The sequence below is a fragment of the Calonectris borealis genome, chromosome 1 (genome assembly GCF_964195595.1).
Source record: "Calonectris borealis chromosome 1, bCalBor7.hap1.2, whole genome shotgun sequence".
Lineage (NCBI taxonomy): Eukaryota > Metazoa > Chordata > Aves > Procellariiformes > Procellariidae > Calonectris > Calonectris borealis.
The window spans coordinates 159,520,503-159,538,660 of NC_134312.1; the positions used below are offsets into that span (position 1 = coordinate 159,520,503).

The 18,158-nt window shown below is 36.3% G+C and overlaps 1 protein-coding gene across 1 annotated transcript in view; it reads right to left on the reverse strand.

Annotated features, from left to right (window-relative positions):
* The window catches only part of ITGBL1 (integrin subunit beta like 1), a 146,808-nt gene that overhangs the window by 58,054 nt on the left and 70,596 nt on the right, over positions 1-18,158 (reverse strand). The window contains exons 6-7 of the mRNA XM_075139457.1: positions 15,895-16,035; positions 11,398-11,544 (exon numbers count right to left, since the gene is read on the reverse strand). Coding sequence (XP_074995558.1) covers positions 11,398-11,544; positions 15,895-16,035 — 288 coding nt within the window. The remainder of the gene's footprint in view (positions 1-11,397; positions 11,545-15,894; positions 16,036-18,158) is intronic.

Here is an 18,158-nt window from a genome sequence, read left to right on the forward strand (position 1 = left end):
GAGAAGGTACTTAAAGGTACTTTCATTTTAAATAGCTGTTATGCTTCCACAAATGTAAAATGAACCTGCATCTGTCTCTCGTGTTGTATGCATTACATAAACATTCCTTCATACAATTACCCTTGTATATTTCAATGAATAATTTTTTCGGCAGTGTGAATCATTCCCATATCTCTGCAAGTACTCAAGACATTGATAAATCCTGACTTCAGGTCAGACATCATTTTTTAAGTGAACCAAAATAGGATGACAGCTCAGAGCAGCAAAAATCTAATCTGCTTTTAAAATTATTATTAATTTTAATTGGTTATATCTTTTCTGACTGGAACGAATAGCTTACGTTCTACCTCCTTACAAATTATTTTAGTATTTCAAAACAGCAAGTATATTTAATGTTTGTTAGGCATCCTTCAGCAGAAACTAAAGAAATTTTACCGCAAACCTCCGACTATCAGGATTTACTGCTTAAGTGTATGCAGTTTCTCCATCTAGCATTGACAAGAATGTATTCCCTTTCTAGACTCCACAAGCACATACCATCCATCCAAGGTGTGGATGTGTCACGGGTCTATATGCAGCTCACCATCCAATCAAATGAAAGAGACAGACTAGACAAAAGATTCAGACGAAGTCTAGCACAAATGAGTGTCAGTCCATTCTTTGATTAGGTAATGGCAATTATGATAATTACAGCAATCGACTACAGGGAAATGTTCCAAAATTGCCAGCCTGCTGCAAAGCATAGCACTTGCAAGTATCCACTTATGCAAAGCTTTGCCTGAACTTTTTGAACACTAACCATGTTCTTTCAGTTGTAAACAGCATAAGTTGGCCCGATAACTTAAGACTGTGCTCTATTACATCTTATTAATATATGGTGAATTCTTCTAAGATATATGCATCATCTACAGATATACATCTCACTGGAATGTAAAGAAAACAGGCACTACTGAAAGTTTAACTCAAATTCACACACACAACACTGGCAAAACTATTATTTCTCACATACTCTTTTTCTTGATAATAATTTCAAGGCTGAGATTTGTATATTATATACATAATATATTCATTACTTAATAATATATTTATATTAATTATATTATAATAATAATATATTTGTATACATATATATTTATTACCTTATTTACATAAGATAAATACATTATGGATTTTTTTTTTCAGTTTGCCTTCTATATTATGTTCCCTGCTCTGTTAAACAAGAAGCCAAGCTCAAAAAATTTGAAAAAACAGGGGTGCCTGAAAAAAAGGCCAACTATGTCAAAAGACACACTAACAATCACTGAATATTGACATTCAGAAAATAGCAAGAGAGACTCCCACCAATTGAAAATGGGAAGATACAGGCTAAGAACAACTAAGCAAGACTGGGATACAGAAGAGACTATGTACAGAAGATAACTAGCTGTCAGAGAGAAGCAGTCCTGGCCTTCAAGTTCTTTCACAGATATCTTTCACAGATGAAAGAGGTCTTCTTCGTCTGCTGGAAGAAGAATTACAATCAAGGGAACAAGAACAAGGAAGACCACATCACCACAAAGGAAATTTGCACTGTGTCCAGAGACGGTAGCATTTCAGAAGCACTGTCTGAGAGAGTAAGAGGGATCTTTCACGTGATTAATGCTTACAGCCATCAAAAAACACATTCCTCCCTGAGCTGTGAAATGAGTAAGTCCAATTTTTTACAGATTTGTGCCTTTTGTTCCCTACCCATTCTTATCCATCAGATTAACCCTACCTAAACCCATGCCTCCAAATACACTCCAATAGGCATATGGCTCATTAGAAACAAAACCACACAAGCTAGCTGGCTAGTGAGCTTGTGCAGATTGGCCCCCTGAGTACAAAAATGTATTGCTGTATTTTATCTCCCTTTTCACCGGTGGAGGCACAATGTGGAATCTCGTCTCTTCACAGCTGCCACAGCATTTGCACACTGATTTCTTTTTTCCTGGAGATCTCAGAGAGAAAAGCTAAAGCTGAGCTAAATGATTGAAAAAAGCAAGGAAACACACTCCTTTACTTTTCTAACCAGTAAGCAGAAAGAATGCAAAGCCGAACTATAACACATATGCCAGATTTCAAAATTCTGAAACAAAATGGCTGGCACTAATCTGTGCATGGATCACTTATTTTGCTGTTATTTCCTGATAGGTGAAGCTACATGCTACGATTTAATAGCCATTAATATGATGAAGGGGACTGACATATGACAAAGCCAACTTGGTCGTTTTTCAAATTTTGCAGCTGTAGGTGATCTATGGTCATGCTAGGTGTTCCAGCTACTTTATGGAATTGTTTCTACGCTTTGAAATGTATAAGCTTTAAAAACAACAAAGACATGCACTTAGAAATAACATATTCCACAGAATGGACAGTTACACAGTTGTATCCCAACCTCTTCAAAATCGCACAAGAAATCAAAGCTGGTTGACTACAAGATACCTTGTACACCGGTTGTATCATAGACTCATGGAATCATGTATGCTGGAAGGGCCTCCAGAGGTCAACTAGCCCAAAGTCCTGCCCAGAGCAGTCCTATTACAGCAGGTTGCTCAGGGCTGTGACCCACAGAGTTTTGAAAATCTCCAAGGATGGAGATATCTAATTTTTCTTCCACCAGTATCCCCAAGTCCTTCTCCCCAGGGTTGCTTTCAATACATTCATTCCCCATGTCTGTATTGTTGTCAGAGATTTCTCCAACCCAGGTGCAGGACCTTGCACTTGGCCTTGTTGAACTTTATGAGGTTCACATGGGCCTGCTCCTCAAGCATGTCAAGGTCCCCTGCATGGCATCTCTTCCCTCAAGTTTGTCAAGTGTACCACTCAGCTTAGTGTCATCTGCAAACTTGCTGAGGATGCATTCAATCCCACTGTATACATCATTGATGAAGATATTAAATCATATTGGTCCCAGTACAGACCCTTGAGGGACACCACTCATTACTGGTTTCAATTTGGACATTGAGCCATTGACTATAACTCTTTGGACATGGCCATCTAGCCAATTCCTCTTCCATCTAACAGTCCATCCATCAAACCCATCTCTCTCCAATTTAGTGGCAAGAATGTTGTGAGGGACCATATTAAAGGCCTTACAGAAGTCAAGGTAGATGACATCCGTAGCTCTTCCTTTGTCCACTCCATCATAGAAGACCACTAGATTACCCGGGCACAATTTGCCCTTGGTGAAGCCACGTGGGCTGTCTCTCTAACCTCCCAGTCTTCCATATGCTTTGACATTATCTTCCAAGAGGATCTGTTCCATGATCTTACCAGGCACAGAGGTGAGGCTGACTGGTCAGTAGTTCCCAGGGTCTTCCTTTTTACCCTTTTTAAAAATGGGTGTGATGTTTCCCTTCTTCCAGTCACTGGGGACTTTACCTGACTGCCATGACTTTTCAAATATGAGTGAGAGTGACTTGGCAACTACGTCTGACAGTTTCCTCAGGACTCTGAGAGGCATTTCATCAGGTCCCATGGACTTATGTATGTTCAGGTTCCTCAGATGATTTTGAACCTGATCTTCTCCTACAATGGGAGGGATTTCATTCCCTCAGTCCCTGTCTTGAGGTTCAAGGGCTTGAGAGATGTGGGAAGAATCTGCTAGATTACTTGCATTGAGCTATCCTGATCTTCCAGCAGATAATGAAGTGACGGAAATTGCCTGTGATTAGCAAGGCCTCCAATCTTAAGGCTTCTTTCAGCTGTCTAGAGAAGGCTTTCTTGATCAGGTGGTCTGTAGCAGATACCTACCACACTCATAATAAATAATTATATATGAATATATCACGTATGAATAATTACATAAAAATATCGTATAGAAATAATTACATAAATATATCATACATTAATAATTGTGCCTGCCTCTTGCATATCCATTTAAACATCAGAATTTGTTTTGTCCTACACTACCTTTCTTACTGGTCAGAATAAAATAAAAGATATTTGAATCAAAAAAATACTATAGTGAAAAAGAACATGTCAAGTTATTCTCATTGCGAAGTGGCATCCATGGTTGTTACTCTGCCAGCCATAAACGCCATGGTTTAAAGATTCCTTGTTAGACTGGACTTTTATCCCACAGCCCTAATTCCTAAGTATCATCCTAAAAGAAATACATTACTTTTCCTCTGTTCTTTACCTCTTCTCAAACTTCTCACTGTGAAAACAAGTGGGAAACTTCAGAACATTAACAAATTCTATTACAGAAATTTTTGTGAACTACTTCAGTCTTGCAATATCACCTACATCTCAGAAACAGACAACTTCCAACACACCCTGCTTCTATCAGAACAGATTAAAAAAGCGCTTATGCAGAAACAAAGTACTTCCTGAACCATTTATTTGTTACTAAGTTATAAGCACTGCAAGTATGGGTTCACTGCAGAAATGAAAATGTTCTCTTGATTTACAATCCTTCCTTGGTTCCTCTGTCCCTACGTGCTGTCTCCTCAAAAAGACAACAGTAAAAGGCAAAAACAATAGCCAGGAGTGCTGTAGGTGGGTCACTGACAAATAAGTAGCTTTCTCTACAGAGAAATACTGAAGTATTGAGCTCCTGAACACTTTCTGATAAAAAAAGATGAACACATTTCAAAAAATCGGAAATGGAAAAAGATGAAATATTCTCAGCAGTTCCAAACTGACTTTCCTAGCAAAAGGCAGCTACCAGAGGATACTGCTTCAATTAAGAGAGAGAGAGGCTCATATAGAGCCTGAATCAGAGAAGCCGTTTAAAATCAGTGAACTAAACTACTGATAGACAAATCTAGGAGGAGTGTGATGCAACTATTTACCTGTATTTTTTCTCTTAGACTTCAACATACTACAAGTGGAGTTCAGAGTGCCAGTCCAGCATATGAGGGTACACCAAATTCTGTAACAAATACTGTTATGCCACCTCATTCAGCATTAAAGTACTAGTATAGTAAGACTGTCTCTCTGCTTGAAGCACACAGATGTATAACGGAGCTCAGACTCAAAGCTGATGAGGTGAAAGCTAGAGACGTGACGCATGACTTGCATTTATGTTCTGTTCTTGTTACACCAGCTAATAACATTACTTTCTGCCAGGCTATCTACTATAGTGCTTTAATTAACACCTCCTTCAGAATGCAGGGGTCATGCAAAATGAATGAAAACAGCAGGCCAAATTCAGAGATGATGTACATTAGAGTAATTTACACTTCAATTAAACAGTGCAATTTGCACAATAAGAGGCTGCAATAAAGAGCTGGTAGCAGAGATAGTAACCTAGATTTTACCTTAGGATTGTTTACACTTTTCTGCTCTAACCCCAACCTGTCATATATAAAGTATAGTGAATTATTCAAATGGCAACTTCTACTATGATCTTCCTTTACTAAGTCAACAAGCAACAGGCTTTAAAAACAATGTTTTTCTATAGGTGCCTAATAGAAATAGGAAAATTTTTTTGGCTGATTGGGTTTGGCAATATCATACTAGAGGGGGACACCAAAGTCCTTAATTAATAACTGCACTTAGAACAAAAGAACCACAACTGTGAGGACATAAAACTATAGTAAATAAGGCTCCAGTGGTAATAGCACAGAACTAGTTCTCATCATCTGGCACACGCCACCAGCAGCCCTTCTGCCCTTTTAAGGCATCATCCCTATCTGTAGAGACTTACCTGTTAGAGAGATGATCAGATTAGCATTACTATATTACAGTTTGTATAGATTTAAAAATCTTGAAGATATACCGAATCATTCAAAGTTTGAATGTCATCCAAAAGTTTATAGGAAGCTATAGTAGTTGATGATCTAACCCAGAAATTATTTACAAGCTGAGTATTTTATGTCATATTTTATGATCAGTCATGTAAGACTTCACAAAGGTCACAAGAGAATTGCTTTGTCACACCTGCTTTTAGGCACCTATTTAGCATATACCTTTTTATCTAGTTTCCATCCACTCTTGTCAGTACACAGATATGATTTATTCCATGTGTGTTTCTCTTTTCTTCTGCATATCATGGTGTGTTGTATCAACCTGTATTTCCTGTATCAGCCAAGGCTTTGATGAGCTATGTTTTGGAGCAGCATAAAGTGTGTATTATACAGTAGTACAGCCAAGATAACCGAAAAAGGGTTAGGACTTTACAGCAGCCACTGGCCAATGGCACTGCTCTTTGCAGTCGCCATTGACCCTTATCCCTAAGCTTTGTTTCCAGAATCCAGGAGATGGTATCCTGCAGACTAGCAATATGCATTACAGAATCCAGCACTGAACACAAGGGATTGATTCACTGTCTCAGTTCACCACAAGGAATCTCTAATAATGCATTGAGCACTGTTGCTCTTCCACTAAGTCAGTCAACATCTGATAATTTTAAATAGAGAAGAAACAGCAAAGTTACTGTAAAGTAACTATGTCAGTAAACTTTCAAAATGCCCTACAACTTTAGAACTCACGAATTTAATATTTTGCAAATGGGACTTTGGAGAGTTTGCAAAAACAACAAAAATCTTTTTCCGTACAGAATCAAAAAAACCTCTTCATATTTCAGATAGCCAATGCTAGAGCACAAGTGCAAGGGGGAATTTCACAGATAAAGAAACAGTTTCATTCTCTCCATATGACAAATAAATAAAAGCAATTATAGAAAAGATATTAAAATGGTAAAAGACACTGCCAATAAGAAGATTTGTCATTTATCTGTCTCTGGATCACTGCCATGGGATGGCTGCCTTCACTAAGAGTAAGTGATGAGAACAAGATTATTTAAAAAAAAAGCTCTCATCTATTATTCTCAAAACCTACTCTCTTTATTTTCAGTTCTCTTCCTGAAGTTTTTTTTATTATAACTATTTTGAAATCTGCTTTTTGCCCTAAAGGGAAACTCAAGTGAGTGATGTGCATTTTAAAGAGAGAAGTGGTTTGTCTTGTCCCTTAATCCTGACAACAATATGCTATCTCTTTATTTCTTACTATAAGGATATTTTGGTGTGTCTTTTCCTTTCTCTCTGACACTGGTCTTGCTGTACAGTGTGTTCTTAAAAGGGACAGACTTTTACTGTGAAAGTATTACATCTCTAGTGAAAAGTCATGCAGCAAGTAAAAAAAACCAGTCTCAGGAATAAAAGTGCAGAAGGAATTATTCACTTTATATGAATGAAGCTGGCTAGAATCTCTCCTCATCCTCAACATGCTTTTGTAGGGAAAGTAATTTTTGGAAAGTACCTAGCGACAGTGTATTTGAATTCCCAAAATTTTCATCTGATCCTTCCCTCCCATTATATATAACAGGAACTACTGAAGGTAAAGACAGCCTGATTGATGTAACTGAGAGGATTTATATTTCCTCTGCCTTTATAACATCATTTGAGAATGTAGACATTCTCACTTACTACTCAGCACGTCAATATAAAGCCTTTTCTCTCCTTCACCTACTGAAGCAGCTAAGAAATATAAGACTATGGTGAAATATATTTTTGGCAGCATCTCTGCTCTCCCCACATGCTGACCAGCACCCGCGAGACAGCTTGTTATTTCTGTGAGTGACTGGGGAAAATCAGGAAGGGAATTACAGTCTAGAATAAAAGTTGACTGCTTCATCTGATCTCAGGAGAGCGAAATGCAGATTGAGAAATTGTAATCCATGGCATTTTATAGATAGTAATTATCTAATTAGGTTGTGTTCTTTACAACTTCCTTTTAATTCTCTAAAATTTTTAATAAAACTTTTATGTACCCCTGATATATTAAACACTTTACGTAAAAAAAAAAAACTTTCTCTTGCTGAGGTTACATGACTTATACTTAAGGGAACCTCGGATCTCAAAATCTGGGTGGCACATAACTTCTCTTTTAATTTGCATTGCTGATGCTTTCTCTATTTCTGCCTATGTAGGAATATAATTTGCGTTAATGGTAACTTATAAAAATTTGGGTACATTTATATAAAACCCAGATATTTTATATGAAAACTTAATATTACAAACATATTGGGTCATTGAATCATAAAAAAAAGGTAAAATTAGGCTAACATTCTCTTTTCCATTCATCATTACCTGTAAAAACAAAGTATAAGGTATAAATTAGGCACCATACCAAAATTAAGTTCAAAGATGGAAGCTTTTGGTCCCTCAGACTGATTGAAAATTTTTGAAGAGTATCATTTTGCCGTGATTTTTGTGCTAATATTATAAAATTTTGTGAAGTGAAACAAAGGATATATTTTTTTTTTTAATGTAAGCCCCCACCATCCCAAATCTCTGACACAAAAATATAAAAATCCCAAAACTTTTTTTTATGAGGAATTTAGAGGATTTGGTGGCTTGCTTTGGGTTGGTTTTTTTTTTTTCCTCCTTTTCTTTTTTCTGATTCACCTTCTGTAATTATTATTGGAGATTTTAAAGACTGAAGCTGAATCATTGGGAGTTTTATAGTCTTCCATATCAGAAAGTTTTGCAAAATGCACAAAAAACTGGAAATGGCCAGCCAAAGCTTTGAAGGACTATTTCTTCAATACTTCCTCAGGTAGCATGCATTTTTTTTACTACTGTTTAGGTGAAGGATTATCACATTTTGAAATCATACTTAATATTTCAAGAAGAAAATACCATTTAGGAAATATAATTTTTGTAAATCTTGGGAACAGAGTATCACAACTGAAGTTTCAAACTCCTCCACCTGAAAATCTGAGTGTATGTCAGCTTTTAGACAGAGACTATAGAAAGAGACTATGAATTGTAACAGTTCTATCTTTTTCTCCCTATATGTTTTGGCTATATGGCATTAAAAATCCTAAAAATGCTTTGTCCTTCAATGTCTTTATCCAAGACCATAAAAGTGATTGATTGCAAAGTAGGACGTTAGCTATCACAACTGTTGTTGACTAACCTAGAACCAAAAGGTACAGATTAATAGAAAACATTCTTCAAGGAAACACAATACATGGCAAAGTCATAAAATCATGCACCTGCACCTCTGGGCTCTCCATTCTGCATCCTATTCCATACATGAACTGCCTTTCTAAAAGATCCCATTAAATAAGGACATTAAGTACTGAACTTCTCCAGCAGTGCAGTGGATTACTGACCTGTACAAGGACTTACTATTCTTGTACCATAGCCAGAGAAAAATATTACAAGGAGGCTACCAAAACAATAATGTTCAAATGGAAAAGGTAACACTTCCATTTCCTTTGGAACATTTTCTTCCTGTCCTTCCTTCAGAAAAATTGGGGGTGGTGTTACAAGTCTGTGGCCTTTCCCACCCCAGAAGACTTGAAAGAGGCTGCGTTTGATTGGAAATCTTTATTTTGTTTCATTTGCTTGTGTAACGCTTCTGCCTGTGACAGGCTATAATGGCAAGTAGTAGGATTTTCAAATGGGACCAAAGAATTTAACTGTGCAAGTCCAATGACAGGTTTTCATAGGAACTAAACACCTACATCATTTCAGCAGTACAGGAACTTTCTCACATTTTTTATTATATCCAAAATATGATGGGAGAAAGGGAAATCCAGGGAGTCCAGGGTAAAAAAATACACTACCCAGTAAATTACAAATGAGTAGACTATGGGAATTTTTTTTTCAGGCTTGGAATGCAGAATCTTTTGTTCCTTCATTACAGCAGCTGTCTATCATACTATGTCCTAGATCCATGACTATGCCATTTGCACTCCTCACAAACCTTGGTGATCTCTTCTTGTTTGGAAGTCAAAGGAAGTTCAGTGAAAGCCGCTATCAATTAAGCCTTTTGTTCCAATAGATACTGCTTGTACTTTATTTGAAAATTTTGACCAACAGATGATGCAGTCAAATGAGTTCACCTGAATGGGACTTATTTCACTGCTAGTGTCTCAACAGAGAACATTGCCAGCATTAATACTCAGGTGTTTTTTTCAGAAAGTCAAGAGGATAGAATTATTGCCTTTAATATTGATATCTTTAAACTCACTCTTCTCACTATACCTAATAAAACTTTCCAAAATTTAAAATATAAATAGAACAATATGTTCCATAACTTAAGACTGTATTTTTATTCAAATTAAACTTGTTTTTATGACTGTCATTCTTTTCTCTGTCATTTGACTCTCATAGTGCACAACGCAATTAAATCATAGAACTGACTCCAAATGCTCAACATACACAACTCCTAAAGAAGCACATGAGAGAAGAGACATTCAGCATCCAATGAGAACAGGAAAAGAGTGAGCTAGTATTAAAAAAAAAAAAAAATCAAATGTCAACACTCCTTTCTTTTAGTTATAATTCTTGTAATCATGAACAATAAAATGCAGTTAATTCTCCACAGATGCCCATATTTCACCTAACTTGTAGCCAAAAATTCCTTTGAGAATTTTTAGCAAGAAAAGAGAGTGGATTCAGTGGAAAACTGTAGCTTAATTAAGAAAACAGCAAGCAACAATCTGTTAATACATAGTTCTTTTAAGATGCAGCTAATGCTGCGTTTACTAAGTTATGAGCTGCTACACATTTACAGAGGGAGAAAAATACAATTATCACAGTGCTGACTTGGGTGGACAGCCTACAATTTTTGTCTATGTTTTGTAGTATTAGTGAAAGAAGAAATTGCAAATGAAATGACATTTAGGGTCAAATGCAATAATTCAAGAGTAGCTTTAGACCTTTGCCAGCAAATACTTAAGTGGGCAGAATTCATAACAACTTCAATTACCAGTTCTAGCAAAAGTCTGTCTCATATTTACTTTTCTCTCTTCTCTCTGCAGAAAACCACATTTCACACAGTGACAGATGAAAATTAGCAGGTCGTTTTCCTTCTGAGAAAAGTTTGCTTTTGCTTGCAATGTGTATTTCAATTGGATGTATGACAGTGTATTTTTTTAGTCAAAGCCTTTGAAAAGGCTACAGTATCACAAAGAAATGCTTTCAAATTAAAAGCCAGTGGCTAATTAGCAAATTGCACTGAAGAACAATTGCATTTTAGAAGTCAGTTCTGCGCTCAGTAGGGCAGGTTCTTAGGCAGTGTAAATACAAACAGCTCTTATCACAATGGTGCCACAACATTTTACACAGGCTGAAAAAGATTCTTGTCAAAGAATGCATAGAATAGGTTCACATTTTTAATGTATCTTTAGTAAAGACTTAACTGCAGCAATCTTCAAAGCATCCTTGAAAACCTCCAAAATAAATGTTGAGATACGTAAAATAAAATACAAAGCAGTAGATGACAGAAAAAATAGGTGACCTTTGTATTCTTCTCCTCCCTTCTCATAACTCACAAGTTATGCAGGTGTGGTTCATGCACAGTAAGCCAAGAAAGTTCACATTTTTCAGTACTAGTAATTCTGGACATCTGTAGAAATTCTTTTAATGGAAGTACATTTTAAGGGCATGAAAATTCTTCCAGAAATGTGCTTACCTCTTCCAGAGCAAGGTAAATTAGAATTTCCTTGGCATTTCTTAGCACTTTCCTGAACTGACAATGGACAAGAAAGTGGATGTTCACACTTCTTCCCAGTCCATCCTTCTTTACAGTCACACCGTCCACAATTACACTGCCCATGACCTTTACAATGAATACAATTAAAGATTAGTCTCCATACTGATGATAGGTATTAAAACCTCATCATTAGATGAACTTTTTCAAAGTTGTGGTTTCATTAAATAATCAGACTGGCAAAAAATACAATCAATTCACTGTATCTAATTTTTCCGAAAATAGCACTGGTCTGTTATTCCATTTGAGCCATATTTCCCTTTAATTTTTTTTCTTAAGGGATGTTTTGCCACTTGGCACACGCTTCTCATGTGAAAGGGTGGAATAGAGGTTACAAATACACATTTCACCACTGTCTGGAAAAGTGGGGCCGTCATAAGGCAATATTTCATTTACCTTTATGTTCTTTTTCTACCACAGTTGCACCATATTCTCTAAGTAATATATCAATAACATCTTTTATCTACTTGCAATCAATGTGATCCACTAGAGACAAGCAATGTCACACCAATTCCAAGTCTCAAACCAGTGCCTTCTACTAAATAGTGATGTGCAAATAATAAAATACTGGGCATAATCAATTCTCATTTTAATAGGGCAGTTGGATGTGGTTTTGGTATCTCATTAGCTAACTTGACTCTTTCTGACCATGTCGGAATGTAGTAACGTAAATGCAACTTTCACTTTGAGGTGAGGAAAAGCAACTGAACTCCACAGAAGCTTTTCTGTAAAGTTTCTTTAAAAAAATGTGACAGCCAATCTATTTCCTCTATATGAATGCTAACATATCCAGACAAAGAAAAACCAAGCTAATTACCCAGCTCCCTTTACCATGAGCCTAACCCTCTTTGCATAAAGCAGTAGGATTCTGGCAATACAAAATGTTCTTTGCACTGGATGAGGAAAGCTTAAGCATCAGCAAAAACATTTCTTGCCACAAAATCAAGTATGTCTTTTCATGAGCTCTGACAGCAGGTTAGATCTGCTCTCACAATTTTCACATAGTCATCATTCACTGGACACGGGACCCCAAAGCATTATTCTGATATCCACTTGTCTATCCAGGTTCTTCTTGAAAACCATAGAAACACAGATTTTCTATCTCTTTCTAACCATACTTGCATTTTAAGTCGGGCTTATATTACATTTCTAAAACATATGTATTTATCAGTTCACAAGGAGAAAATGGGAGGAAGCAAGCATTCTACGAGTTATCAGAGTACTTCCCAGAATACAGTCTTACTAATTTCACAAGAATAACTTTTCTTTACATTAGTTATTTGTTTTCCTTGAAAAGCATTAAAGGCTTTCTCTTGTTTAGAAGGTAGATTTAGAATAGCTACTTTACTGTGAGGGGGGTGAGGCACTGGAACAGGTTGCCCAGGGAAGTTGTGGATGCCCCATCATTGGAAGTGTTCAAGGCCAGGCTGGACAGGGTTTTGAGCAACCTGATCTAGTGGAAGGTAGACCTGCCTATGGCAGGGGGGTTGGAACTAGGTGATCTTTAAGGTTCCTTCCAACCCAAACCATTCTATGATTCTATGATTCTGTCCCTTGCTTTCTTGTGTACCTGCTGACAGGTTGCGAATTGGACATATGTTCCCTGATCCAGATAGATACTTAAGAGAGGATGATTTTCTTTCATATAATATTTTCTTTGCTAGAGCCACAGCAAAGGAGCTAATGAGATGTGTGACTGTATGAATTTTCTTATGGAAGTCTTTTTTATTTCTATGTCAAGTCATGAAAGCTATTCTCTCTTTAAAGGAAAAGAATCACATTAACATTGCGAACACTTCTGAAAGAAAATCATTCAGTAACATACTGAACAGCACTTGAGATGTTAAAAGAAGGCATCCAGTTGCCAATACGAGGTACTGCAAATTGACAGTCACCCCAAGCCATATGAAGCTTCTGGAGGGAGCTGCTGTTGTGTGATGTTAAATCCTCACAGCAGAGCTGTCAATTCCCGTCATTTGTAGTTTATGAAATAAACATAGCATTTCATTCAGTTACAATAAAACTCTTTACATGTAAACATGATTTCCTATCATTTCAATCTGCTACTCAGGACAATGTGATTTCCTGTCTCTACCTATTAGGTAGGCAGAACAAGACAGGAAAATTTTTGTATCAGCCCTGTTTGATGTAGATTTTAAGAAAGCTGGATTATTTTCCCTAATGTGACTAACCCCTCTTGGATTAATTCTAAATCAATTTACAAATAATTGTGAGAAAAATGAGTATATTTTGCAGACACACCTAATGTGTGCACACTTTGTGCACTAAGTAAATTTATTTCACAGAAACAAATAAAAAAGCTGTCCAATTACAATTCTGCTAGTAAATCTTCGATTTAATTGCAGATTATGTCTGTCTACCTCAATAAACCAAAATTAATACTTATGCATCTTGTCCATTTCTGAAACAGGGCTAAACAGCAGGACTATAAGACATTGTTCACACTGCTTCATGTGAAAATGGAGAGTTCTGCACAATCTGTTTGAGGAATGCATACTTGGATGGCCAGCTAAGGCTAAATTAGGCCTTTCTAAAACATAAGAACAAGTAGTAGTACTAAATTTTTTGCTGATTAGATAGAAAAAACTAAGCTATACTTCAACATAAGTTTTAGTTACATCAAGCAAGCCATATGAGTACCTCCTTTGGTACCTCTTGTAAGGTTTGCTCATTTACAGTTATCTTTGTGTAATAAAGAACACCATATCAGCCCTTAATCCAATGTCAAATGGCAATATCTTCCCCCCAACTCCTTTGTAACTATCCACACTGTCTTACATTCTGCTTTCTTACAACCATTACCACCCTGGGCAGCAGCAGCAGCAGCAATGGCAATAATGTCCAGGAAAAAGGGAGTTCAAGCCCTGTTTCAGTGATGCAGCATTAGCTGTAGATGCCACAGGTTTGCTTTTATCCAATTAGGTTTGAAACTCTTGTGTTCACCCTTAACTACAGAACACATTTACCAAGTTGGTTTTTAGCTTTGTATTCCTTAGCTGATGCTGACATTTTGATCAGTCCCTGAGTGCTAAAAACATACTCAGCAACACAGTAATACATTCAAAAATTGACAACATCCCAAAGTCAATCCTCCTGCTGCTCTCATGACTGCAGTTCTACATCCTTCCAGCTTATTAATACAGCATTTGTAGGTGGCTGAAATATTAACAAGCAAATTAATTCACTGAAGGTTTTTGGAAATGTTTCTTTTTTTTTTTTCTTATTTTATTAGCTAGTTATTCATCAATATTTATTAAAATAAACCCACACCAGTTGAGAAACCTTTCACCTTTATAACAGGCAAATAAGAGGCTAAGAATTTTATGTATCATGTTGTTTCAGCCTTCTCTCCCTATTACAGACAAGTCTCATGAACTTTCTATGATGGATCTCTCATTCTAGTAATAGGAGAAGAATATACCACATCATTATTTTCCTTGATGTGACTGCATTCTTCCTATTATTAGTTAGGCTAAATCAGATTTCTACAGGACACATTAGAGCCGACAACCTATAATCTGTCAAGTCCCTTTAAAACTACCCTCGTTTGTTTTTGCAAAGTTCCTGTGTGTACAAATTGCATGCTGTTTATTGATCAAAGTCCTTCTCTCCTGCCCGGTATTAGCATCTTTATCAATAACTATACAAAATTGTATGCAAGGTCTCACTCAGAATCTCAGCTTTTGTTAGTTGATACATGGAGCATCAATGTAAATACACTGCAAACCTTGGATGGACATTAACTAATTTGAATATAATGCTCTGAAGTACAAGTAGGAAAAAAAAGGAAGGTGAAAGTGTCTAAGATGTACAGTCAGTGATGCGTAGCTGGACCACACATTCATATTTTCCACATTTTGATGCTCTACTTGTTCTCAGGTCAGTTCGTATTTTCAGGGTACTGTTTTTCATTAACTCATTAATTCAATTTTCCTTAAATTTCTTCTTCTTGCTTGTCCTCTCCCTGCCATATAACATAAAATAAATAACAAAATCTGATCTAACAAATTTTCAAATTTAAATTTCCCCAAGGAAGGATTTTTTTTTTTTTTTTAAGTTTCAACCATTCTCCAATTTATGTTAGGTTACACTGAAGACAAAAGTATTAGAAGGGAGATGGGCACCTAAAAGTATTTCATATTTACAGAATTTTGTTAAAAGGCATAGAAAAAAAGACATGTTTTAAGAAAGCTTTAGAACTGGAAACACTTTTTTCTGTTTTTACAGAATTATGTCTTTTAATTTAAAAAGCCCACTCCCCCCAGAAAAACAACTAAAGCTTGGTATATTTTAAGCTAGGAAAATGAGAACTGGAGCACTAAGGAAGAGTAAGATCAGACCAGTTGGATGCTTTTGACATAAAACTACCCATAAGTTCCTTTTATATATATTCCTTACCTGAACAGAAGTCATCAGAATACCTATCATACACTGCTTTGCAGTTTCTTTCATCACACTCACAAGTATCTCCATGAATATCTCCCCAGTCACCAGTTGGGTCCACATCATGGCATGTGCATTCCCCACATACACATGTGCCTAGAAAAGAGAAAAAAAAAAAAAAGAGATACAGAGATAGAAGATTAACTGAGCAATTTAGAGTAACAGTAGTTTGATTACAGGAATTTACACCTGTGAATTTTCTGCTCTCACGAGTGCCGTTTCAAAGCTCCAAGTGTTAATCATGAGCGTATGCTCGTCTTCTATGATTTAAAACCTTCTATGATTATTTAGCAGTAATACTTTATAAACAAGTTGGACTCCTGTTCAAGTTTCTTTTTGCTGTTGAGCCTTGTTAGGAAACAACAGAAAAATGTAGTGCACAGAACAGTCATAGATCTTTGACATCAACAGTAATTTGCCCTGACACTAATGACAATAAAAATCAATGCTGTTTAAATGACTTAGGCTTGGGCACAATGGATAATTAATGATTGTTAAAGCATAAACATTTAAACTAGAAGGGAATCCAAATTCTAATCCAACTGAAAATGTCTAGGAGGTCATTCTTTACCTAAGAAGAACATCAACATAGATCTACATGAAAATGACACTTTTCCACTTTTCCCAAGTCAATACTCAGGGCCAAAACCTATTGTTTACAATAAGAAGGGAAATGTGTAATATGACAGAGATACTAATTCGGCACAACCGTACTGACATACAGAGAACGCACATCCTACTTACTTAGGAAAAGTCAGAACAAAAAAAGGCAATTTCCTTATTCAGAAATCCAAATATACTTCAGGGCTATACACTCACCACTTTTTCTGAGATGCCAACAGGCACAAAGAAGCAGCCTAACCTTACAGATGCATGCAGTTCATTTTCTGGAGAGTAGTTCACCTTCTGCTACTCTACCAAAGCCTTTGTCTTCTTAATCAGATTACTCTGAACACTATAATGTGTTTGAGGACAACAGGACAGGGTGACTAAAGACTACATATATATATAGGCATGTTCTCTAAAAAGAGAAGGTCTACACAATCATGCATGCATGACAGTCACATGAAGCAGGAAGAGCTGCTGCCCTGTTTAGTGCTAAAGCCACCAAGACAGTCCTCAAGAAATTTGCACCTGATTTTTGATACTTTCACAATTCAGTGACGTTACTGAAGGAGAAGAAAAAAAAACAACAACAACAAAGAAACAAAAAAAACACCCAGAAAATGAGGAAATGCCTCTGGAGAGTGATTAATCCTCCCAGAAACAACTTCAAAGTGAATTTGGATCAGCTGTCCTGGATATCGGAATGCAAAACACCATCTCACCAAAGTTTAAAAAATCTAAAGGTTCACTTCTGATCTCAACTGGTTGACTAGACAGTTGATGGAAAGATACAGACAATTTATCCATCTTAGCACTGAAGGAGGCTGGACAGCAAGGTTAGCCTCAATATTTCATTTTTAGAAGGCTCAAGACTGACAAGATTAACTGCACCTATATCACAAGATGTATAAAAACAGAAAGCTGGGTAAATAGGACTAAAAAGAGTAGAAATACTGTGTTGGAAAGCAACTTTATGTAGTCAAAAGCCTAGAAAATTTTTATGTGGATAAAATCGCGAATATGTGAAAGGCTAAAAATATAGAAGTATCCCATGAACATACCTTTGTATAGGAGTCTGTAGCTATTCAGAATATCAGCTATACTATTTATCCTCATTTCCTCCAATTATAATGTAAATTTAAAGAAATACTTGCACATTCAAATTTCAAATTTGAACTAAGAATTGCTTTGACAAGAAATTACTTTCTTGGTGTAAGCAAAGCTTCTGATCTAAAGCCATTTCAATATTTATTATTTCCAGAATTACAGAAAATTTTTTACTGCTCGAGTCCCAAGACTAAATGAGCCTACATGATCTAGGTATTTGAGCCAATCTTTCAATTTCCTCATAATTAAGAGAAGAGAGTTTTCTAAATGCTCTCAGGATAATTAGATGTTCACACTATTGCATGTTTTGTCAGTAGAGAGGTTTTTAAGAGAGGTATCATCTATGTGACTTGAGCTTATGTTCTACTGTAATTTTTCTGGACTATTGCCAAAAAAATAACATGTTTTTTTAACTCTTTGTTCAATGAAGCCAAACATAGCAGCTACTGAAAAGCAACCTTATTTTGTGCTTTTTTTTTTTTTCCAAAATGGCAAAAATAGACAGA